Source organism: Rousettus aegyptiacus, unplaced genomic scaffold, assembly GCF_014176215.1.
Source record: "Rousettus aegyptiacus isolate mRouAeg1 unplaced genomic scaffold, mRouAeg1.p scaffold_m13_p_11, whole genome shotgun sequence".
Classification (NCBI taxonomy): domain Eukaryota; kingdom Metazoa; phylum Chordata; class Mammalia; order Chiroptera; family Pteropodidae; genus Rousettus; species Rousettus aegyptiacus.
This window is the reverse complement of record NW_023416286.1, coordinates 56,018,171-56,044,645: the sequence shown is the minus strand read 5'-3', so window position 1 is coordinate 56,044,645 and position 26,475 is coordinate 56,018,171. Positions and strand designations below refer to the sequence as shown.

The window sequence follows — 26,475 nt, the reverse complement described above, 5'->3', positions numbered from 1 at the left end:
TTGTTCTATAGGAATATAGGAACTTGCTTGTCTCCAGGATGATTCTGTCAAATTAGATTTATCAGTAGATTACACTGAGATAACTACTCACGATTTTCCAATTTTTTTAAAGGCCCTTGTTAAGATTGATTTGAATTTGTACACATTTGCTAATATTGTATGATTTCAGGGTCACTTGCCACCAAATGTGGGTATGACTGAATTTCCCCTGTTACAGATACTTTCAACAAGGAAAATAAAGGTCCAGAAGACCTACTTAAAAAACATCCACTGCTTGCTAACTCACTAGCATAGACTAGCACGAACACAATTCAGTCTGTGCAGAATAGATGCATTTTGATGATGCAGGGCCTGGGGATGGTTTAATATAGCTTGTTTCCTACACTTCTCAGTAGAAAGCATAATATTGAGTATGTTTGGGGTGTCCTCGTCATCTCATGTATCAGCTTTCCAAACAACCACAAAACATTGATTTGCCATTTAAGTATTGCAAGGTTTTGGAAGAAAACTCCCATTTTGCCTTTTTCTTGAGGCAATGTTTACAAAACTTTCTTCATAATAAGGATCACTTGGGTGATCTTCCATGGAGATTCCGATTAAGCACCTCTAGAGTAGTACATGCAACTATGGAGACTCTGCCTTAATGAAACAGACATCCCTTTGAACAACACAGTTCCAGTAGTTGGTACCTATTCATAAGCATTCCTTTTCTAATAGACCAGATGGGATTTGCCCACTCTCTTTCCTCTCCTACAAGTTCCATGTACCTCCATCATCATATGAACCCTGGAGCAGAATCCCAGTAGACCCTGCACTTACGTTGTAGCTGTGTTTTCTGAAGCACTAAAAAATGTGTGAGTTCAAGTAAGTGATAAAAGACCATCTGTTGAGTCAGATTTGAGGTCTTTGCAAGGTTGTCATATGGCCATTTGATGTTTCAAGTAGTTCCTATGTGCATTCAAATCAGTCATAGATAGAGGCTTAACATATCCTTCAACAGCAAATGAAAGAAGAAAAAATGGTGCACACCTCAAACAGACAGAAGCTATGACTCTTAAAATGGGCAGAAATACATTGGGGCAAGAAATACAATTGGTTTCTCTTATGGAAAAATAAACTGCCTAATGATGGAGGAATTCCAGAGCACAAACTAGACTTGGAAAATCATAGGGTGTAGAAATAAGCGTAGCCCTCCGACTATGCATACTTTACAGGTTAATTGCAAAAAATTTTAGCTCATCATTTTGTCTGCTTTAGATTATATTTTCAGAGGAAACTAGGTTTTAGAAGAAAAAAAAGGTAGACTATGAAATCAAGAATAAATAATACCAATTAAACACTTATGCTGGGAGCAAAACAGAGGTTTCATTGTACTGAGCAGCAGCTGAGCCGATTGCCCAAAGGAACTGGTAAATTTCTGAAAACAAATTCATGTTTCAAGAGAATCAGTCAGTAATAAAATGATACATGTGTTGACTAATAATAAAAGCTCTTACCAAATAGAAGTAAATATTTGAATTCGGAAACTAACCTTGAAGATCTAATTTATTGTATAAAATATCTTTAAAAGTTTATAATAACCAAAGACTGAGACCTTTCAAGGTTGATGGGATGGGACACTCATCAAGGCAAGCCACTCAAAAGTGCTGAGGGGAAGAGGGATCTAAAATTGGTTATAGGGAAGAGGGCTGATGAGCATCACTTATCAACCTGTGGCCAGCAGTAGCAGTGGGGACCGTTGTTCATCTCACTAACTCTTCTCATAAATTTCCCAGAAATTGGGACCAACCAGAATCCTGGAGAAGCTGTGCCTCGATAGAATAAACTGAATGTGAGAAACAAAAAGATCTGAGTAGCACTGAGAAGAAGGGGTGGACAGTGTTTGATACTGTTGATGTCATCAAGCATCTTTACCAGGCCAAGGCATCCATTGCTCAGCTGCTGTTAGGATTAGTGTTAACTTTTTATAACAGTCCCCTTCTTCAGAAAATGGCCCTCTTCAGAAAAGGAGATGCCTCACCTGGGAAGATATAACCCCACTCCCACACAGGGGAGGGGACAGTCTGAAACCAATGATAAATGGACTTGCCAGCTGGCTTTCCTGCCTGCAGTTGAACCAAATCTGGCATAATACATCTCGAGGACCCAGCTGAAGCTGGACTCCAGCTGAGACCTGTACCCTTCCTTGGCTCCTTTGCCTGTTTTCTTCCGCTACCCTCCTCACCCCCTTTCTCCAGAAAGCACCCCTTGAACAAATCTTGTGCCACTGAATCCTTGTCTCAGACCTTGCTTCTATTTTGGGTGCTATTATAAAAGAGTTATTAAGTTTCATTCTCTTATTAGTTGTTTCTGAGTCCAGAAACCTTGTAAAACTCTAGTCCTGCAAATTCTAAAAATGTAATGTGGGTTTTTTACATTTTCTGTATATGTAATTATTTTATCTCTGGTAAATCAGTTTTTCTTTCTCTTTCCAAACTTATACATTTTATTTATTTATTTATTTTGGCCTCTCTCTGCTGGCCATGTTGGAGATATTGGACACAGAGTGTTTTGGATCTCAAAGAATAGCTTCCAATGATTAACACTCTGTATGAAATTTGCTATAGGTTTCTTGACTGGTAATTTTTTTGGATAGGTTATTTCTATTGCAAATTTACTAAGCTTTTCTTTTATTACCATTAAATGACTGTTTTTTAAAAATACTTTTTGTACATCATTGAGATAAACATATCATATTTCTTCTTCAATCTATTAGTGCTGTGAATGACAAAACCAAAAAATATTTATTGTTATCTTAAGTTATGGCCTTCAAATGGATGCACAGACAACTAGAGCAAATGGACAGCTAAGAAAAAAAGACTATTTATTAGCAACGACTTCATGTCTAGATAAAAAAACATTAAAACTTTTTCTTCAGAGTAAACTTCTAATGAGATGATTAATAGTCATTATCATGTGGGGTGGTGTACTCAGCAGTCATCTGAAACAAAGTCTTTACATTTAGGGAAAATAAGTTCATTTGAAGTCATCAGAAAACATTTTAAAATGTCATTTTCTTATGAGCACTTTCAAGCTACCCTATATTATAGCTTAAATTTGCTACTTCACAGATCCCTGAAATTGTCATTCATCACAGACTATCAAATCAGGGCATTTGGTCTACGCTCTTGACTTTATTAATTCATTGAAACATTTATAGTCCACCCAGAATACCGTTTGGTGGAAAATTAGAAAAGCATGTGTGCTTTTGTACATATTTAGTGTCTCTTAATGTTGAAATCATCTTCTAAATAAAAGTATTGGCTTATTTCAAGTATAATTTTCTACCATTCACAGCCAAATGTGTGTCAATTTATTGTACTTCACTGTGTAGAGCCAGTGGAATGCTACAGGAAGAAAAGGCCTTTTACACTGTTGGGAGAGGTCGTCGCGAGGACGTGACTGCCAGTTGACCTGCAAGCTGGACCCGGGCAATCAGAGGCTCCTTGCCCCTCCTCTGCCCTTGGGATGTACAGTGGGAGCTCCCACAATAGGAGCCAGATTCAAGGTTGCAGCCTTGAGAGAGTAATGTGTTGTTGGAAACATCTGGGCTGAGTACATGCCTGAACCTCTTTGAGGCCTCTGTAAACTTTTAAGATTCTGGTGGGCAAGTGCTGAGAGCTACTCACCTCGTATCCACCTAAGACAAGCCTTGTAAGTATGTTTCCTCTCTTTTTAAACCTGCCGCCTGCTATCTGTAGTGGTCTGTCTCTTTCTTTGGTCTCCCCTTATCCTATGAGTAAGCAGGCCAGGTTTAAATTTCGCCTGGGGAACTCCCAGGCTTGTGAGTCAATACATATAACAGGCCCTACTATTACCCAGATTCTATACCTTCAAGAACTTTGGAAACAAACAGCTGGTAAATCTATGAAAATAATTATCAACAGGTCACAGGTGGAGAATACATAGGCATGATTTTAATAAATTTTGTGATAATCCTTGTTGCACAAGACATTGAAAGGACACAAGTTAATCGTGTTACCAATCCTTCACTACTTATTTCACTAATGACAGCTTCTCCAGAATTCAACTATGTGTTTTTAAGCACAGTGTAATTTTGTGTAATTTTTTAAACATGATGACTCATTTGTACTGGCTAGCCTAGGTAACCAAATCTGTTTGGAAAATGAATTAGATTTCTCTGAGTTAGGCTAGTCCAATGAATTGGAAAAGCATGAAAATGAATAAATTTCTATTACATACAACACAGATGAAACTTACAAATGTATTAAGAAAACATACACAAGAGTTAATACCGCATGGTTTCATCAATATGGATTTCAAAAATAGGAAATATAGTGGTGGAAAAATATCAGAATAGTTGTTAATTCTGGGGTAGAGGAAGAATTAATTGGAAGGGGCCATGAGGGTAGTTTTGGGGGCATGATGAGAATTTTTTATAACTTTAAAAAGTTCTCTATTTTATGCAAATTTCATAGAAAAGATCGGCCATATAGCCAGATCTCAAGGAACCTACAGAACAAAAGAAGAGTCCTGCTGAGATTGCTAACAACTATTCACCCATACCACGAAAGGAAAACAGGAAAATAAAGTTCTTAAGTTGTAATTTTCATAGAAACTAAAAATCAGATATAAACCAAATTCTTCTTTGAACACTCGGGGTCTCATCCTCTGGCTTTGAGAGGAGACCACTTCTCTGCCTGTGGAGTGTTATTCCTTCTCTAATAAATCTCCCTTTTGTCTCTAAAAAACAAACAAACAAAAACAAAAAACAAACAAAAAAAAAACAAAGAGAAAAGTCTGATATGCATGCTGACTTACTTAGGCAGAAACGTATGGATATTTGCAGTTTACTTTGAAATGCATTAACCACTCAGATGTGTTGATGGATAGATAGAGAAAGGTTAGATTGGTAGGCATAAGATAGAGCAAGTAAGAAAACTGTTAATGGTGGCATCAAGGTTCTGGGTGCATGTGAAAATACTGAATCGTTCTTTCGATTTTTCTTCTATTTGAAAATGTTTATAATAAACTTGCAAGAAAACTATAACCAGAGTTTTATGATTTCCTACTCTCATAGTTCTTCCAGCTTTTGCTAGGATTACTTCTATGTCTTCTAACTAGTCTCTTGACCCCTGTAGTCTATTTTCAGCACAGCCAGCAAAAGCAATAAACAAATCTAATCATGTCACTCTCCTCAAAACATTGAGGGACTAGTCCCATTACACTCAGGATGAAATTCAAGGTTCTCTGACTTACCATGCTTTATACGATGTGGCCACTATGTGGCCTTGTTACCACTCTGACCTCTCCTCCTACTACACTTCAGGAATTCCTCTATGGCCACATTCACCTCTTTGTTGTTCCTTGAACTATCAGTCATTCTTCTACCTCAGGGCATTTGCACTTGCTCTTACCTCTGTCTGAAGTACTTTCCCCTCAGGAACCTGGCTCACTCACTCCTTCAGTTCAGAAACCTTCCCTGTCTACTCTAAAATTTCAATGCCCTTAATCCAAATTTCTTATTTCCATTTTTTCAAAATATTTCTTACCATAGTTCTTTTTTTTTTTTTTTTTTGACACCTACAGCACCTGGTATTCCCAGGTTGTCTTCTATCCAAGTATTAACCAGGCCTGACCCTGCTTAGCTTCCAAGATCAGACTAGATTGGGCATATTCAGGCCCCACAGACCCATAGCTCTTTTACATACTACTATTCTCTGTATTTTACTTATTTATCTTGTTCATTGTCTATACTTTTGAAATAGAAGCTCCATGAGAGCAGACATTTTTGTCTGTTTACCCATAATCTATTCTCAGCACCTAGAACAGTGCTTAGCACATACTGGAAACTTAATAATGTTTGTTGAATGAATGAAAGAATATCTACGGTCTTGGATCCTGCAGTCTTAGAAATAGAATAGTATAACTGATTATAGGAATGCACATGACTTAGTAAAATTGTGTCATTATGGGAATTTGGAAATAGCAAATTTAAATCAGAACTAATGTCAAATTCTTTGCTAAGCTTTGATCTTGGTACATAAGTACTTTCACAAAATTATATATATCTCATCAACTAAGTCGGTTGGAGAAGAGATTGTATCTTACGTTGGAAGAAGAAAGCATAAACAACACAAAATATATTCTTTCAAAAGACATACCCTTCTCCCACAGATTTTTACTTTTCAAAATCTAAAATATATGCTCACCACTATATCCTCAGCCTGAAAGCAGAGCTTGTATATGGTAAATGTGCAACATTCATTTGTTAAATAAATAATGTTATGAATATTGATGCCATTATTGTTGAATAAATTAAATTATGAATATGATGTGATGTTAATATTACCATGACTTATTCAGCAGATCCTTTTGTGGGCAAGTCAGGAGAAACCCATGATTTATCTGGGTATCTAGATGGGCCACCGGAAGTTAAAACTTCAATCAGAAATGTGTAAAGAGAAGTAGAGTCTGGTGTCCATACAAAAACTGTCACTAAAATAAACACCCTTGTGTTTATGTGTCTCTGATTAATGCCAGGGTAATTTAGAATGATTATCTATAAGTCACTGACTGTGGCAAAAGTTATGATCTACGCATATTTAGATGGAGCCACAACTAGTCTAGCTCGCGTGTGAAGAAAAAGGCAGCCCTTTTTGTGGAATGACCCAATACGTGGCTTGGGGCAAATGAGGTGAGGTCTGGATTCTGGCCTCCACTCATGTACTCAGCCATGTGCCTCTGTGTAGGCCACAGCCATCACAATCACATGTGGAGGGCTTGTGTGCAGATTGCTTTCCAGAATGTGTCAGTTCACATGTCCGCATTATTGTCTTCAAATACTTTTCCAATTCGGATGATGGAAAACCATATCTCATTGTTTTATTTTTGTAGTATAAGCCTTAACTTTTTTTCTTTTCTTTTTTTGGTAATGCTAGTGCTTGACTTAAGTTTTGGTTGCTGAGGCTTCCATTTCAAAGAGGCCTCTACTTCAAAGAGCTTTATTACCAATGAAAGTATGGTCAGCCACTACACTAGATAAAGAGCCAGCCACCTCTTCCCCCTGAGTCTCCTTTGTTTTAGAGATTGTGGTTGATTTTAATAACTGACCATTTGGGTTACTTGTTTATTTTCACTTCCCATGTTTTAAATTCCTGCTCTTACAATTTTTCACCAATAAAGAGTGAGCCCTGCCTTCAAGCCCAATAAAAGTAGAACTCCATCCTCATGCACTCTCTCTCTCTCTGTCTTCTCATGACCTTACTCTGTGATCTGAGGTGTGCTGTATAATTTCCAGGTCTTATAAGTTATAAATCTGTCTCTTCTCCAGTTTCCTGATGGTTATTGCTGAAGGATATTGCAATCACAATAAGAACCACAAGGGCTGGTGCAGCCACAATGGTTACTGGAAGGCTGAGACCAGTACAAAACAATTTTACATTTCTTGGTTCAAATAGTGAGCTTGCACTTTAAAACTACACTTTTATGTTTCTCCTACTTTTATGACTTCTTTTGCTATTATTTGCTTACTTAATTGAGAAATCAGCAGTTTCTTAGCAATTTGTAAAAGTTTCTCTTAAGTTAGAAATTATCAATGATTTTTTTCATAAAGTAAATATTTCCCCAGTTTGATATGATTTATGATTTTTACTTCTGTTAGTGATATATCAGAAGTGCAATGAACTCAGCCCTTCTCTTTGTGATTTTTCACGCAGTTATTATAACATCTATCAATATATCTACATCTTTGTTCCTTCTAGAATTTATGTAAAGTTAAACACCAAATGAAGAGTTGGGTTACTTTGTTTTATTTTTAAAAAAGAGTTGACCAGGTATTCCATCATCACCATTTAAATTTCTTGAATTTAGAATTAAGGTCTGATTTTGAGCTGTTGTTTCTGTGGTTTGATGTAAATGTCTACTCTTGCACAAAATCTATTCTATTTAAGTATTTTCCCTGTAAAATGTGTTTAAATAGTTGGAAGAAAAAGTTCATTTGCTAACTCTCATTATTACAACACTTTTTTATACTTTCTCAACTGTATTATAAATACTTCTGTAAATTAATTTCAGAACAATTTTATGCTGTCTAAAAATGTAACGAATTAAGATTTCGAGCGGTATTTCATTACACATTTGAGTTATATTTAGAGTAGCAGTTTTCTTTGTAATATTCAGTCATTCCTTCCACAAAGATGGCATATCTCTTCTCTCTTTTCATGGATGTCTAATTTGATAGTTTGTGTGAAGTTTATGTATTTTTCCATATGTAGGTTTTGTACATTTTATGCAGAAGTCATTATTAGGAATTTTAAATATCTACATAATCAACAGCTTTGTGATTTCCCCCATTATAGATCCGAATTAGTTATTACTTTACCTAGGAAAGAGATCTGGTCTTGTAAGTGTATCATATACATAACTATATTTCTAAATTCTTTCTGTATTTTAGAAGTATTTAATTCTTTCTGAATTCATATATGTTGCTATTGTTTTACTAAGTTTAATGTAGTGCACAGAAGAATAATTTGTTTTTCTCTTGAGTGGTTCTAACATTGGTATACTTTAGCTAAAAACTATTTCCAAAACCATACACTTATCTGAGGTTTACATGCACCCTGGAGAATGTTGAAGGATTGACAGGGAATTTATTTAGATCTTGTCCATCATCAGTTGAACCATTAGACACTAGAGAGGGAGATATGAAGAAATGTTTCTGCAGAAAAAATTTCCTGGGAGATTTTAATCCTGTTATATATAAAGATTGTCAGAGAGAAATACTTGGCATAAAAGTTTTCAACTTATTGCATATCAACTTTAGTGTAGGCGTTAAGACTTGTTCTGTTCATTTCTGTGTCCCCAGCACTTAGGACAGGACTAGTAAATGGCAGCAGTCAACAAATACCTGTTCATCACTGTCGAGTAAAAAATTGAAGAAATGCATTTGTCTATAGGAGAAAAATAATCTGATATTGACAAATCTGTAGGCTTTGGAGTGAATCTTAACCAAAATTTCCTAGCAAAGATTCTTGCCACTTCTATAAACATTCCTTCTAAACACATACTAACAGACACTTGGTTGCCTGACCAATTAGTTCCCTCTTTTCTTGGCTGTGTGCTCAGGGCAAAGGCCGATCACTACCTCCTATTAACGGCCATGTTTATTTGATTTCCATCTCCTGTAGTTGCTTTAGACATAGGCATACGACCTATTTCTGGACATTGAAAATTAAAGAAAAGCTGAAAGCTTTTGATAAAGATTGTTTTTTTACTCTTAAAAAGGAACATAAGAGACATGCTTTACTCCCTGAGGTCATTCTCGGTGAGTTGCGTGAATTGCTGAGACTTGGACTTGATGTAGTCATCTGAAGGAGTAAGTCTGAGACCAAAGCCAACAACCTGAAGAAGGTGAAGCAAAAAGAGAAGAATCTGGTTTATTGATGTAATTTTGTAAATTAATGTTAATACCACCTCTTACTAGGCTTTCAATTATGAGCAGTTGAAAACGTCTCATGAACCAATGGATACAAATGATATTTAGAAGTATAAATATCTTAAATGAAACAAATAGTTCCTGTCTACCATATTAACCATAAAGATATTTTCAGTCTTGTTTTATATGCTTTCTATTCTTTCAAAGGAAATAAAGAACTTTACATGCTTTTAAAAAGAGGAAGACATTTGGAGTAAGAACATTGCAGATGGAGAGTACATAAGGTGCAAAGGGTTGGAAGTAAGAGTACAACTGGCAATGTTGAGGAAGAACAAAAAGCTCAATGTGACTGGAACAAGGTGAGCATGGAGGTAAGTGGGTGGGGGTGCAGATCATGTAAGGGCTTGTGGGTCCTTTCAAACACTTTGGCTTTTATATTTCCTCAAGCAATGAAAATGTTTTCAGCATAGGAGTGCTATAATCTAATTATGTTGTAGGGTTTGTTCTGTCTAAATTGTTAAGAATTTACATTAGAGAAATAAAAGCAAAAAAGGGACATCTGATTAGCTGTCTTCTTCAATTCAGGCAAGAGACGATGTTGGCTTGGTTGGAGTGATGGTAGTAGAGAAGGTGAGATGAGCTCAGATTCTAAATATTTTTTGAAAGATGTGACAGGAATCACTGATAGAATATGGCCTATGAGAGAAAAAGAGGAGCTAAAACAACCCCTGAAATTTGAAGCCTGTGTTTCCAGAAGAATAACTTTACCATTTACTGAGATGAAGAGGAGCATACCATTTATTGGTATGAAGTAGAGAAACAAGAGCTTGGTGTTGGACAGGTAACATTTCATATGCAATTAAACATCAAAGAGAAGACTCTAAGTAGGCTTTTGTGTATTATATATGCACAGGCATCTGTTTTAGATAAATAGTTAATAGGTAGGTAGGTAGATAGATGATAGATAGATAGATAGATAGATAGATAGATAGATAGATAATCATTTTTGGGAACTGAGAGGGGGTAGAGTTATAAATCTTGTAGATTTCGATATAGAAATAGTATTTAAAAGCAAGAAAGATGGGATGAAATCATTTAGGATGTCTCTTTTCTATATGTAAACATAAAAGAGAAGGAGGCCAAGACTGAGCCTTGGGCACACAATCATTTTAGAGGCCAGGGAAATGAGAATGCAGACATTATGTACAGACAACACTTTTCAAGGAATTTTGCTATAAACTGAAAAAAGAGAAATGGTGGGGGAACTGAAGGAGGAAGTGGGGCAAAGACAATTATTATTTTTTTAAGATGAATAATGAAACGGTACATTTTATACTGATCTAGTGGGTAGGGAAAACTTGATAAAACAAGGATGACATGGAATAAAGAGAGCATGTCCCTGATGGAAGATGGAGTGGGATCCAGTATACAAAGCAAGGATCACCTGCCATAGAATCAGTGATGAGTCATCCATCCATTTGTATTATTAACACAAAAGAAGGTATAGCGTAAGGTCTTAAATGCAAGAAGGCGGGTAGTTTGGTGGCATGAGATTGTGGAAATCATCTTTTTATTGATTTTATTTTTATTTTAATGAAATAGAGGGAAACTTATCCAGCAAGGGAAAGGATAAGAAAGGACATATTGGAAGTTTGAGAAAAAATAAGTTGTGAAATTGTCAACTAAGAGAGTGGGGGAGTGGTTGGATGAGAAAGAAACATCATGATTACTGGTAATCTTAAGGACTCACTTGAGATTACTGATTACAAATGTAATTTGAGACATGTATATATTTTTTTAACTTCGTTCAGTTGCATGAGTGAAAGTAATGACTGTAATCTGTGTTTCCAAGGATCGTAGTTTGTAGTTTAGCCTGGCAAGTAATACAGTATCTTTAAGTCCAGTACCTTGATAGTGAGGTTTCTTGTGGAAGTTCATCGATTTCACATCACATTATTTCTGCAGGTATTAAAACGTATGCACCTGTTAGAGCTAAAAATAAAATACATAATTTAAAAAGCTAAAGTCAGATTTATATTACTTTCTGAAGTCATTGAATTTTATATTAAATCAGATTTCTTAGAACTGCATAGCCCTTCTGTTCATGGAAGGTATCTATGGAAAAAAGAGAAATGAGACAATGTATCTTCAAGGGAAGGGGGGAGGAAATGAAGCCATTTGGAGCCATATCAAGTCAATAAAAGATGTTTTAATAAATATGTGCTGTGGTTCATCTATTTAACCTCACTCACTCCAAAGGTAATCTGCAAAATTGAGTTTGAGAGTTTATAGCCATGCAACCCTGAACAAGCCAGATCCCCTTTGATTTCGGAAGCTAAGCAGGGCCAGGCCTCGTTAGTACTTGGATGAGAGACCACCTAGGACGACCAGGTGCTGTAGGTGTAAAAAATAAAAACAATAAAAAATAAATTGTGAGCTAAAAATTAAAATTTAATTTGAAATGTTTACATTTGGAATCTATCAAAACAACTATTTCTTAAAGAATTTAAGTAGTTGAGAGAATTTCTCAAAGATATCGGAAATTTATTCACCTGATTCATTATTCTATGTTAATATTTTCTAATGGATAAATTGGACCTATTCTTTCCACATTGTCTTTTATGGAAATTATTTACATTTAGAATTGTGGTAATTATGGTAAATAGTCTTATTTAGATTTTAAGGCTCTGAGAGGGAATAACCTAACCTTATAAGCCTTTGCATATCTATTTTGTTTGTCTAATACTACTTTTATCCAGTAAGGTGCTTAATCAGTATTTATTTAATAAATTAAATAGCAATTAGTTCACAAATTCAATTGTTTAAGATTTAAATGCTTGGTTCAAATAATTATCTCTTTTATTTAATATGTATATTGGTGAGATAGTCAAATATTTGTATTTTAGGAATTAAAAATTTTCCATTTCCTGATCAGAAATCAATCTCAAAACATAGCTATAATAATGTCTAAGTCACCAGGGAATGTAAGCTTCCTATTTTAGTGTGAAAAAAATAGAGGATAATGTTGAATGAGAATATCCTCATTAGTCTTCAAAACATTCTCACACTACAGAACTGGAAAAAAATCTTCAGATGCCATTGAATTTAGCATCTATATCCAGGCAAGATGATAACTAAATTATATCAAATATACTGTTCCCTTTCTTACACAAAATATCCAGTAAAAAAATTTTAGAAAAATGGTTTATCTATAAATTTTCATGTTATATAACAAAAATGTTATAAATATTATTTGGTTGTTGTGTTTATACAATAACATCAAATGTTGGTGTAATATATCTCTGTAATTGAATTTGTAAGCTCAAGCAATGATTTTCTTATTTTCAAAAGTCACCTTGTGATACAAGAGTATATTAATTTTTCCAAATAGTCACCAGAAATCTTCTTCAATTGAAGCCTATTTCCTGCCCTTTACAAGTGAATGGAAAATGATTGCTCATCATGAATTCTACCATGTATTTGTGTATATGTTTATATATTATTATTATTGCATCTACATAAAATTTTTTAAATTTACAGTGGCAGTTGCTGAATGTAGCCTATTTTTTCTCCAAATTAAGTAATTCAGTCTCTCTTGATCAACCATTCAAAATTGAACCACGGATATTAGGTTATTGGAAATGACCATTTTTATTGGCCATAAACAGTTGAATAACAGCAATTTTATATGGTTCAAATTAACATATCTTACATAATATTACTTGCTACATGCAGTACATAGAAAACATATGATATTTTACTTTGAATTTCCCAGAGGCAAATGCCAGGATAAATATTTATGTGCAGTTAATTTTAAAACAAATGCTCCTAAGGGAGACCAACATGGAAGTGGAGGAAGTAACACAGGGAGAGGAAGAAGATAAGCAATTGTGCAATTTTAGGCTCAAGACCCATGAAGAATAACAATTAGCAGGATTGTGTAGGGGAATGTTGGATTATAATTTACACCTCAGAGGCTGTCTAAATTTAGGTAAATTTTCTGGGCTTTCGCACAGCTGTCATTGATTCATGGCTTTAGAAGAGTAAGTGGGTGGTCAGGAGAAGAGAGGGTGGGATAAACTCTAGGCACTTCTGACTCTTTTTATTTGTTGACAAAGTGGTTCCAATAGTCTGAGGTCAGTGCCCTGAAGAATATATGCAGATGTTGGTCTTTGAAAATACACCAAAGGAATTCCACTTATACTTACAGATACTGTGAATCCGAGAGGACCTGCTCAGGGTACTAGTGATGTCTGCCACCTATGGTAGGTGATTTCAAGACATTGAGAAAATACAGCAATATAAGGCATATAAAACAGGTATAGTACAATGTAAACATTAGTTAAAAACTGTCACTATAAGTCCAACATAAGTTGAGACCGTCAAGATTATTTTCATAGGCTAAAGAAAACTAAACATATGGAAGGCATTAAACTAAAGTAGACCTTTAAAACTAGAAGATTTAACTTAACTGCATGGAAGATAAGAGAGGGCATTTCAAGTGATGAAAAGAAACATGTTGCATATTGGGAAGCGGATGTTACGAATTAGGATTACAGACAATTTTGAGAAGAATAACATTTGGAAAGAGGAAAAGGAGGAAGCAACATTGAGCAAGGGGAGCCATCACTCTACTGTGCTGACATGGCATGCTTTGTGCCAGCCCTAAGGGCAACTCTTGCTCAGTGATCATCCCTTAGAGCAGCAGTCCCAAACCTTTTTGGAACCGGGGACAAGTGCACTTATCAGCATCTGATGCCTGATCTGAGGTGGAGCTGAGACGGTGATGCCAGTGCTGGGGAGCAGCTGCAAATACAGATGACGCTTAGCTGGCTAGTCCTCCACTCACCTGCTGTGAGACCCATTTCCTAACAGGCTGTGACCAGTACTGGCCTGTGGCCCTGAGGATTGGGAATCTGCCTTAGAGGATACTATGTTGGCAAGATATTGCTGAGCTCGCATTCTACTGATTTAAACAGTCAATGATGGCCCATCCTGAGAAGACCATAATGACCTTGACTAGAAAGCTAACGTGGTCTCTGAAGAATACAACAGCTTGAATCTTTCAGTCGACCACACTTTCCTAGCTGGTTAACTAGCTCCTTCTTGAAGGATGTTTTACACAGTGTACCTTTATTTCTACACTCATGACTAAATGCAATATTTCAGAAATTATAAATGCACAAGAAACAATATCCCTGACTCTAGAAATGAAATAGGAATCACCTTTGTAATCATAAGATATATTGGAAATTGTGAGAAATATTCCTTTGGTCTGTGTTCCTTATGGGCATTTTTTTCTGTATCTCAAACTTGATATCATTCTTGGTGATGCTTAATAGATACACACCAAATGCTTTTTGAATGAATAGCTGAATGATTGCAGGCAAGTAAAAGTTACTAAAGGAAGGATATGAGAATGCTTCAATATTCAAGCTGAATAATAATAATAATAAAACCCCTCTGAGTTACCTAAGAACAAGTGTCAGAAAAGGAGAAAGAAATAGCCGAAGTGGAAAATGTAGGAGTACAGGACAAATTTTGCCTTCTTTGTCACTTGACCTAAGACCAATTCTGTTCCAAAAGAAGCAATTGACTTTATGCACAAATGCTTTATCTATAACTTATTAGCATTATTATCTTGGTTTATTCGCCTGACTTTGGTGTGCAATATATTTCTACCTTATGAAGTTGTTGTAATAATGAAGTAAGTATCTTGTTGACACTCAGAGGCAAATATTTTGTTCATGTTTTTAACAACTCTGCAGTCAGATTGATAGCAATTGATGGCATCTTGCAATATCGGTTGGCCAAGCAGTCATGATATGTACAAAGGTCCAACACTCTGATCTTGAAACTTGTAAAAGTGGTGTCAGCCTCTTCAAATAAAATCCCAGAGACACTAGCAGAGCAATCTTGAAACCAAATTGTTGTGGTGACAGGTTTGGATCATGGAGATTCAAATGAGTTTAGCAAAATTCTGGAAGTTGGAACCCAAATTGACTTGCTATTCAAATATGCTAATATCTCAGTACCAAAGGAATTTGACTTCTTTTGTAGATTTGTTGTAAGTAATCTATAACTAAGCATCATCAACACTTACAGACACAGACGTGGTGTGAAAAATTGTCAATAGCTCTAAGTTGAGTAGTTAATATCAGATTCTGCAACGGAGTTTTAGAAATACCTCAACTAACTTATTTCACTTGTGTTTTTCCTTTTATTTATAGAATAGAGATAAATCAGAATAAATGTACTTCTAAAAAAGCCTAAAAGATCTTTTTCAATAAACATAAAATTAAAAATTTAATTGATAAGAACACATGTCCAATGTACTGGCCATATTTTTTCTTTCTCAGTGGCATATAAAATGATAATGAATCTTACATAGAGTCACATCTCGTATTTGAAATACGGCATGGAAAGCGACTAACACATCACAGGTTCTAAATGAAAGAGAATGGATTGATTTTTCAATTATTTGTTGCTTCATCAAGTTTAAAAAATTTAGATATTTAAGCCATTACAATAATTTTTTGGTAGAATTAACACAATAAAAATAAAAATAAAAATATATGAGTAAAATCACTTAATAACTTTTTTGTTCCATTTTATAGTTTTATCATTAGTTCAAAAAAAGCATATGCTATCTCTCTTACTATACACAGTTAAATCAAATCAATTATAAATAATCCCAGGAAGAAATTTAATTAAAAATATAATAATTGTGAAACAAAGAACTCAATTTTCCCATTGCATTCAATACCCTTTCAGCTCACCAGAAACAATTAAAGACATTTAGATTTTCAAGAATTATTAAATATGAAGCATAATTTGACTCTACAATGTCAAACCACCTGATTTGGGGGCCGAGTTACCTAAACAAGCAAGTTCTCTGACCATTTGACCAGAGCTTAAAATGTAAATGTAATTTTTGGTGTTGTGTGGTCAAGAGAAAAGCAGAGGTGAAGGAAGAAGTGGTAAGAGACTGTGTTACTCACAGACAAGATGATGAGCTGCTCTCTCCTCAAAAACTGGCTCTATCATTCTAATTCTTAGCTACTCAGTTATTCTTCTTTTTGATTATTAGCCTCATTTACCCCTCTCTTTTCCTAAAGCAATTGCATTCATATCCTGTTCACAGTGATTTATCTAGATTGGTTACCAAGCTTTTATTAAATGAAATATTCTATAATATGGAATTTCTTCATTGTTTATGAAAATTAAAAATTTTGCTGACAATTTTCACCATAAAAAAATGTTTACAACAAGTTGCCTAGTCAAATAAATTGCATCAAAGTCCATATGATATCTTTTATAGCTATAGTTTAAGTTTTATAAGTAGCATATGACTATGGGAAATAGCTTAGCTTTGTTATGGGCTCCCGTACCTCTATTGTTATTTCTATCATGCTTTAGTGTCTAAAACAATGCTCTTGGGGCAAGGCTCCTGACTCATAAGCATAAACAGAAAAATGTAATGTCTGCCCTTAGCATCCAACTTGCCAACTCTCTCTCTTCCCCTAGATAGTCTTTTTTCAGTCTGTTTTTTTTCCCCTAATTTATGTAGACTTGACCTTACTAATATTGGAATACTAGTAAAAATAATGGACGCAGTAGTATGAATAAAATTTTAAAGTAGGGTAGTATCTGATATACATTGCACAAAATACCTGAGTAGTGCTGTAATGTTGAGGAAGACGAGTGGTTAACGTTACCGAGTGCAGCTTCGCAGACCGGGCCGTGTAGTGGGAAAGGCCCTGGAACAATGTTTAAATAACAATGCACATGAATGAAATAATTTTTAATCTCTGAAAACTTATGCTATATAAAACAGCTTTATATAAATACCCATTACCAAAAAACTAATTACTAGTTTTCACCATTTCCTCCCTAATGTAGGTGCAAATGCACACGAATATATATATGTATATATATACACACATATATATATTTGTATGTATATATATTCCTGTTTTTTTCACTCATTTTTGTTTTTACTGAGATAAAATATGCATAACATGAAACTGACCATTTTAAGCATTTCAAGTGGGATTAAGTACACACACATTACTGTGCCACCATCACAACCATTTTCAGAACTTTTTTCATCTTGCAAAACCGAAACTCTGTGTTCATTAAACAATAACCCCCCCCATCCCCTCCCCACAGCCCCTGGCACCCACCATTCTTCTTTCGGTTTCTGTGAATTTGCCTATTGGAGGTATTGCAGATAAGTGGGATACACACACACACACTCACACACACACACACATACACACACACTCCTATTTCTCCCTTAATTATAGGAAGATATTGGGCAAATATTTTCTTAGAGAAAATATAAACACAGAAATTTAGACTTAGAGAGAGTCAAGTTAGTGTTCCCTTTAACCATGCCATTTTGGAAAATGAAATTCAGAAGGTTAAGGAACCCAGCCAAGATCAGGCAGCTATGGGATGACAGAACCAGCATCAGAAACCTTTCTTTAAATAGGTAGTTCAGTGTTCTCTTCACTTGTCTGTTCCTGATTACATCCTTTCAGTTGTTATTAATTGATTAACAGTTGAGCATCACTTTAAGAATTAAGAGTCTATGAGTTAAAATAAAATAATATTGAAATGATAAATCTTTTTCTCTGAAGTCAATGAAAACAACTTCTAGATTTTTTTTTCTAAAATTTCCTTTCAACATCAACTAGAACTGCAAAAATACTCAGAACACTGAAAGAAAGATTATTTCTAATCCCAGAGGCTCCTAATATTTCCAGGTGTTTTTACTACGTGGGAGGAAAAAAATGCCTTCTGGTTCTGCACTCGTGTCTGGAAAAGATGTTAACTAAACACCTTTTTATTCCACAGCTCTGGCCCAGATGAAAAGTTCTTTTTCTTGGAAATTTAAACTTATTTTTATTGCTGCCTGGGAATATTTAGCCTTCCTGAAAGCTTTGGTGTACCTTTTACTATTTGAAAACCTGGAAGCCTCCTTTTAGCTGAAAATATTATGCAAGTGGGTTTTAAGTGAAATTGAGATCTTTTTTACTTTCAACTTGACTCTATGGGAACAATTAGTGTGCCACACATATATAGAGAGTTTAGGATGAGCTTTTGATTATCTGACTCTAGATTAGCTTTCTTAATTTTTTCATGATGAATATAATTTTCTTGCTGATTTTTATATTTTAGTTGTCTAAATTTATCTTATTACAATGTGTTGATTCTTTCCTTCCATTAAACCTGAAATACTATCCTTAAGTTGAAATTATTCAACTTAATCAAAGTGTATCAAACTTTTAAAAGTCACTCATTCATTCACTCATTCAATTACTCTTAAGCAAATATTTGTTGAGATTCTACCCTGTGCCAGATACCGGAATTATAGGTAAGAACAAGAAGGCAAAAGTCTCTGCACTCATGGAACTTGCCATTAAATGGAGAATGGAAGATCATAAACAGTAGGTGCATAAACAGAAAAACAGAATGTTAGACCCTGATAAGGCCTGACAAGAAAATAAAACAGAATAAAGGGTGCTTGGCCAGGGGAACAGCTTTAGACAGAGGATGGAAGGAAGAAAGGAAAGAAAGAAGGAGGAAGAAAGGAGAAAGAATAAATAAAGGGAAAAATACATGCATACATACATACATACATACATACTCCTAAATAATAAACAACAAACAAATAAATAAATAAATAACTATTTCTCAAAAACTTCTTATTCAGCTTCACATGTGACACATCTTTGACAGAACTATGTGTTATTGAGATTATCTGTATGGTTTTTGTGACTGAACTTAGTTAAAACATCCCTTGCCTTGTTGACATGAAGTACAGGATAAAGTTATCCAGCTCTACATTTTCCATAGAAGGGGTATGAGGATGTCAATACTATTGCAGGTAAGGATTAAAGGACTGTCTTAGATATGAGTGATCAGCCTTAGGGGAGGCTGTTCCTGACGCATAGGGCAATTCCTGGTGAGGGGGCAGCTGTGGGCCATCGGCAGCCCTTACTGCCATCAGCAAGAGGGTGAATTCATGGGCCCTGGAGCAGGGATCTGGGTGGAGCATTCACTATGAACACAGTTGGAGTCTAAATATAAATTGTCTTGTATGAAATTATAGAAGACTTGAGCTTTACGCTTTACACAGTGGAAAGCTATTAAATTATTTTTTGGTAGGGAATAGACATAATGAAATTTGTATGTTAGATCTCCTGGGAAGCAGTGTAAGAGGTAGACACTGAGGATGAGACTGAATGCAGCGAGGCTAGTTATTAAAGTATGGCAACGTTGCGCAAAATAAAAGTTAAAGTAGCGATGTGGAAGTGGGAGTCTAGATTGCTAAGAAATGGAATCAGCATGATTCAGGGATTTACTGGATAATCTAGGTAAATTGGAGGGAAGAAGCAAAGATAGCTATTAGAATTATGGCTATAGGACTTAGGTAAAAATGATATAATTAATAAAAATTGGGGATATAGAAAGAGGATCTGGTGTTATTTGGATTTATGTTGTATATACATGATGTTCGGAGGGTACGAAAGTTTACAAATGTCATCTGACTACTGATCCAGGATCCATCATATAACCTGAATCATTTGTTGACTCCTATTATTTACACTGCAGATAATTTTTTGATTAATTATTCATGCTTGAAATATATATTGAGTATATAATATGTATGTTTTAGTTACTGACAGAGACGTGCAAAAGCCCAAGTTTTACCTGGGAAACTAAGGTTAGTGAGGCAACTAATGAAATCTTTTATAAGATTCTTATAAACACAGTGAAGACATAGGCTGATTCCAGAAAACTTAAGACACTGGTAGTGGGTGGATTGCCTAGTCAGTATGTGCTGATTAAGGGACTTACTGTCTTGAAGAATGGTCTCATCTAAGCTTGGTCCTAACCATAATTTTTTTTCAACTAAATTATCAATTATTTAGATAATGATGGAGAAAGTGTACTCATAAGACTTACTTTTTGAAGGATGAGAGAAATATGAAAATGGTGTCTATAATGATATTTACTGGATAAAAGCTCAGCTTAGATAAAATCAAATAAAGATAAATATCAATTTATATCCGGGGAAAGATATACTCGTGAAAGCCCATGATTGGAGTAATGACATAGTCAAAAAGTTAATGTGACCATCGGTTTACTAGTAGATGTACACTATATGAACTTAGAATGCTGAAAGTAGTAGCTTGAGTTAGACCTTGGTAATTAGAGGCTCCTCACTCCATCTCCTGTATTTGGAATGTAACTTCTACCCATTGTTCCCACGGTAGGAGCATTTTTCAAGGACACAGCTTTGACAGAACAATGTGTTATTGAGATTATCTGTATGGTTTATGTGACTGAACTTAGTTAAAACATCCCTACAAACTTGGAAGATTCTGGTGGGTGGCTCTGGAGATCTACTTGTCTTTGGCAACCACTCAAGACAAGCGCCATATATAAGTTTCCTTGCTTATTAAACCTGACATTACCGACTTAGAGTGGTCTGACTCTTTCTTTGGTCTATCTTTACCCTCTGTGTACAAGGTCCAGTTTACAAACAAAACAATTCCACACACCTACTTTATGGTCTCAGTTGTACATGTTATACTTTACAGAAGCAACCACACTAGACAAAGCAAAAACACTCAGGAAATCAGGGTATCGAAGACCTGAAGTTGTAATATACAAGGAAGAGGTAATGCAAATAAGAATGTTTATCTTGAGAAGTGTAGAATTATTTGAGGAGTATGTGGATAGGTAGTGGAACTGAGGAACACATATATTACATCTTAAAATATTTTCAGCAAGGCTATGATCAAGATATTATTTTAAATGACCTTTTGGAGTAGATTTGAAACCAAGGGGTGAAAACTTCAGAGCCACTCAGAAAAGGTGTGTTCCCTTTCATTTTTGTTTTCTTAATCAGTCTATCTAATCATTTGGCAGTTGTGTTGAATGTTGTCTACAAATTTAATTTGAGACCAGACCTTTAAAAAAATATCCCTCAAACCCTGAGATTCTATGATTTTGTAACCTGAGAACTCAAGGACTATGTTCAAGGACTAAGAGATTTTTAACCCCTTTGAATTTGGTTCTAGACAGTCTCCCCAGGGAACCTCCACTGTGTGTCCAACCCACTACCTTTTCCCCAGATGTGTCACAGGGTCAGGGCCTTCCAAACAGCCATTGGACCCTACATTTGCTCTCTTAGAATGTGTGCCCTTGAGGTTTCTACAAATTGAGAGAGGAGAGAAAGTCTGTATTTCCAAGGCATTTAGTACTTTGGGAAAAAAAAAAAAAAGTTTGCTAAAAGGATAAAATTTTAAGTTATTCATTTTATTTTGACAGAGTTTTTATGGATCCAAGACTTTCTACTGAGTACTGAGTCACCAAGTCAGCCACAGTATAACTATTTCAACTTTCTGGGAATATTTTCTCTGAGTCACAGTAATAAAATGATCTGAATATTTAAATACTTTCAGTCACATAGTACATACTATCTTTACTTCACAGAAGCACACTTTTAATGACGATATTCCTCACTGAATACCACATGGTATGCAAACAACACAAGTTAAAAAATGTTTTAATTTATGAAAGAAATCTTCAAACATCAGGTCCTTTTTTCACAGCGATTTTTTTCTCTCAAAAAGTATGACTCATTTATTAAAAGCTCCATGTTTTCATTATAAATTACTATTCAGGCTTTGGAATTGATGCTTCCCTTCTACTATTCCCATATTCTCTGAGTAACTGAAATTTTTTAAATAGTGTTACACGTGGCTAGGAAGTCATCTAATGCCAGAACTTGAACTAGGAGTGAGTGTAAATACCACCCTTAGAGGCAGGCATCTGTGGCCCCAGCCCTTAGCCCTGGGCTTTGCAAGACTTTTCAGATTATAGTGTGCAAATAGATTTCTCTTTTCGAAGTATTATTGAAATGCACACTGTGATTCAGTAGGCCTGGGGTTGGGGTCTGAAAACGTGCATTTCTAACAAGTTCCTAGGTACCGCTGCTGCTGCTGCTAGTTCACAAACCTCACTTTGAGAATGACTGGTTTAGTGACTCCCTCTGTCTCACCTCCAGACATACTCCCTTCCCACAAGATGAGTAGTTCATGTGATCCAGGGAACCTCCAAAGTCAGAGCCTATGTCATTCCTTCTAAACCTAGTCTTCTAGGTACCCAGGACTCCCATGCACACCTCTCCTCAGTATGTCCACTTCATGATAGATCCAGCCACCAGCATGTATCTGCCTCATCCTAAGGGCTGACAAAGGATCAGCCATTTGGAGAAGGTTTAGCTCTGCAGGCTGGGATGTGCCCCAGGCAGAGCCCCTCCTGGTGCAGATGGAGATTGAGGAAGCAAGAGGAAAGCCGTAGGCTCTGCTCGGAGGATGCTCATTTGCCTTCTTGCCCCAGCAGGCAAACGTTGGGACTGGTCTTACATCTGTTGATGTAAATGACAGGGAGAAATCCCATCCTGTATAGCTTATTTCTAATTTTAAGGTCACAGAATCACAGCGTGGATGGTTTTATTTCATGAGGAACCATTGTATCTAAGGTGCTTTTCTTAAAGTGAAAGAAGAATCTTTTCTTCCTTCCCATATAACCCTCCGTAATACTTTTCCCAAATGACCACACGATGTATGGGACAATGTGTGGCGTTTGAGTTCCCACAGATTTCAGCTGAAATCTCACTTTAACTTTTTGGGTGATTTTAAGCAGATCGGTAAGTTACTTTTGAGCAAGGGGTCACTCTTTGCCCTCAGTTTATTGAACTTTAAAATAAGAATGCTTCCCTACTCTCTTCAAGCTCTTCCCCATTGCTGCCCAAGTAACTTCCATTCATTTTTTATTCCTTAGCTCAAATGACATCATCTTGATTAGGTAAGGTACATCTAGCTAATCTGGAAGTAACTGCACTCCTTTTTCATTGCATTTGTAACTTTTTATCCTTTTATATTTGCATTTTTGTTTTGATTAATATCTGCAAGCACATTGGATTCCCAGGGTATGGATCATGTCTCCTTAATTCCCTGTTGTGTCTTCTCTAACTGGCACAGAGCCTGGTACCTCATAAATGCCAAATTCATGTTTGCAAAATAAATAAACGAATGTGTGGTTCTTGTCACAATTAGAGATCAAATATACTAAGTGACTGGCACATAGTAGGTGCTTAATAAAGGACGCTAATGACTTTTCAGTGCAATTGATACTGTAATCATTCTATTTTGTTTCCTCATACTTGATTCACAGGGAAGAGTAGGGTGAATTTGGGACAACCACTATTTGAACTGTCCAAGTCAGGAAAAAATGTGATGTGATAAAACTACTGGCTCAGACAACTAGAATCAACACACTTTTTAAAGCCTTAAGAAATTTAATACCCACGATTTAAAACAAAGGATAAAACGTACAAGAAAAAGTTTTGTTTATCACTTTTTCTTGCCTCTCACAACTCATACCCCAAAGAGTGCATTCTTAAAAAGCATGTGGTGAATAATTCCCCCGCCAAGTCTTCACGCTGACATTACCAGCCTCTCCCTTACCTCACATCTTGGGGATTATTTTATCTGTCCCTTCAATATGAGCTAGCTCAAATCTTCTGTCAGATATTTCTGGGGCTTGTACTTGAAGAAAGAAACGATTTTCTCGAATCTGTGAACAGGACATTTCTTTTTTAATGTCAAAACAAACCATCTGCTTGTACAACTGTTTCTAATTACTTTCCTGCCTAGACTCTCCAGTTGAGGAGTTTGGCACCAGCACCCCGCCCAGAGCGGTGCCGCTGCCCAAATCCTCGCAGGCAGTTCATCAACGCACTTGCTGCTCCGGGTAGATCCCCGGACCTGCGCTCCTTGAGCGTGCGTGGGTCCTTCTGCCTGGCCATCTGCTGGTGGCACCTCGCCGTCTTGCAGCCTCCCTCTGTGAGCCCCACCTTGCAGAGGTACAGGTCTCCTCCACAGTCCGGGAGCCCAGCATGCGTCCCGCAGGCTTCAGGAACTTCTTGTTGCTGGCCTCCTCCCTCCTCTTCTCGGGGCTGTCAGCTGTTCCTCAAAGCTTCTCGCCTTCTCTGAGGTAAGTTTGGTTTGTTTTTCTTTAAAACAGACCTGCCCTGCTTTGCGTGGCAGAGCTCAAGCTTGCAGGATGGCTTGCCCTAAGCCAAGAGCAGTTACAAAGTTGGACACGGAATGAATTGTTTTCAACCTGTTTCTGTTCCTTTCCTTATATCTATGTTGTGTTTGCTTCACTTCTGTCCTTTAGCTTTTGGTTCAGAAAAATAGAAGCATTGAATAAATATATAATTTCCTCTTATGACAATGCATATAGGAGGAATTTCTGCCATTAGTTAAAAGGTAGTTCTATGTGTATCTATATGTTTTCATAGCCTATAAGGCAAAATTATTTCATGGATCTGTATTACATTTTGTATTACATTTTGTAGGAGATTTTGAGGTGCATTGCAAAGCTAAACTTTTAAAAAGTATAGTTTAGAAGCACTGCTTAATGCAACTTTCAAAAGCATTATGACCTATGCTATTATAATGTGCGTAGTTCTTTCTATATATTCCTCTTTTCTTTCTTTTTTCTTCTCTTCTTTCTCTCCCCCTCTCTCTTTTAATAAAATAACCGCCCCTGGCTATCATATATCAATGAGACTTTTCAAAGAGAACTGAAAAGTCAGCTAAGTGGATTAATTTGCATTTAATCTAAATGTGCATATAAAATTCAGTGACAAATTTGCAAGGGGTAGGGCTGAGTCACTTTTATACAACTGAAAGATGGTCTGTTTCCTGGGTGGGTAAGTCACTGCTTAGACATTTGGGTCATGGTCATTTCTCAGCTGATAACCCCTGGGTGGTATTGTTTATCTGGGATAACAGCTCTTCTAGAGGGAGGTTGTTTCCCTGAGAAATGTGGAGCCTCAGGGATTATCTGTCTCCAGCTGAGTGAACATTGGGAGGAAATGTGGGCTCAGAGCAGTAGGGACAGTGTCTGTGCTTGACCATGGCCTTGCCTTGGTTTGTCATCCCATGCAGAAGCGGGCCCGGTGCCCTGTGCAGGCTCTCCCAGGCCGAGTCGGAGCGCCGGTGCAGGGCACCAGGGCAGCCCCCAGGGGGCGTTTTGTGCCACGGCCGGGGCCGGTGCGACTGTGGGATCTGCATCTGTCACGTGAGAGAGCCAGGCGTGTACTTCGGGCCCCTTTGTGAGTGCCACGAATGGGTGTGCGAGACCTACGATGGGAACACCTGTGCAGGTAAGGGAGGGTTCTGTCTCCTCTCCGTGACACGCGACTCCCGCGAGAATGGGGAAGAACTTCCTTCTGAGGCTTCTGCCATTTCCTAGCGGAGAGAAGTATGAGGACAGACCTCTCCACGTACGGCCCGCAAGGAAATTGCTGCCATTCGCGAAGGTATTCTTTGGCTAGTCTATTCTGGAATCATGTATTATAATACTTTCTTCCACCCTAGGGTCCAAACTTAAGTGAAAATAATATTTGTAAGATTCATTCACTTAATTATAAATTTCACTTCCCTCTATTTTAGTTCCTTATTACAGACTAAATCTTACAACTTCCTCAAAAATAGAGTTATTTTGCTGGGCTCTCCTACCCCAAACACAAATGTTAATCATAATATTTGCAGAACATAAGCCTGTGTTTTATTTTCATTGAGGAAACACAGGGAAATATTATTTTCCTAAATTCCAGGGGGACAGGTTGTGTATTGAAGTCTGATTTGCCCTCGTACTTAGTGTACGGTTCACATTCATAAGTGCATATCAGAAACCATAACAAGGAGAAAATAAGCAGGCTCATATCTACTTAGAGGAAGTTGCCTTTGTATTGTTTTAGGTGCTTGAAATTTTTAGCTGCAGTGAAACTTGTTATTTTGTAAGGGTGGAGTGAAAAATAAATTCATTTCCCTTGCACATTTCCAAGGAGTGACTAGGGTCCTAATATTGGAGAGGGTCAAGATATTCTTTGTAGAGAACACTCCCAACCTCTACTAGTTTCACATAACCATTTACTTCAG

General features: G+C 36.5%; 1 protein-coding gene across 1 annotated transcript in view; it reads left to right on the top strand.

Annotated features, from left to right (window-relative positions):
• Positions 1-23,969: 23,969 nt before the first annotated feature.
• ITGBL1 (integrin subunit beta like 1) overlaps positions 23,970-26,475 on the top strand; it is a 177,970-nt gene continuing 175,464 nt past the window's right edge. Inside the window, exons 1-2 of the mRNA XM_016123151.2 lie at positions 23,970-24,517; positions 25,480-25,697. Of these exons, the coding sequence (XP_015978637.2) occupies positions 24,420-24,517; positions 25,480-25,697 (316 nt within the window). The 5' untranslated portion in view covers positions 23,970-24,419. The remainder of the gene's footprint in view (positions 24,518-25,479; positions 25,698-26,475) is intronic.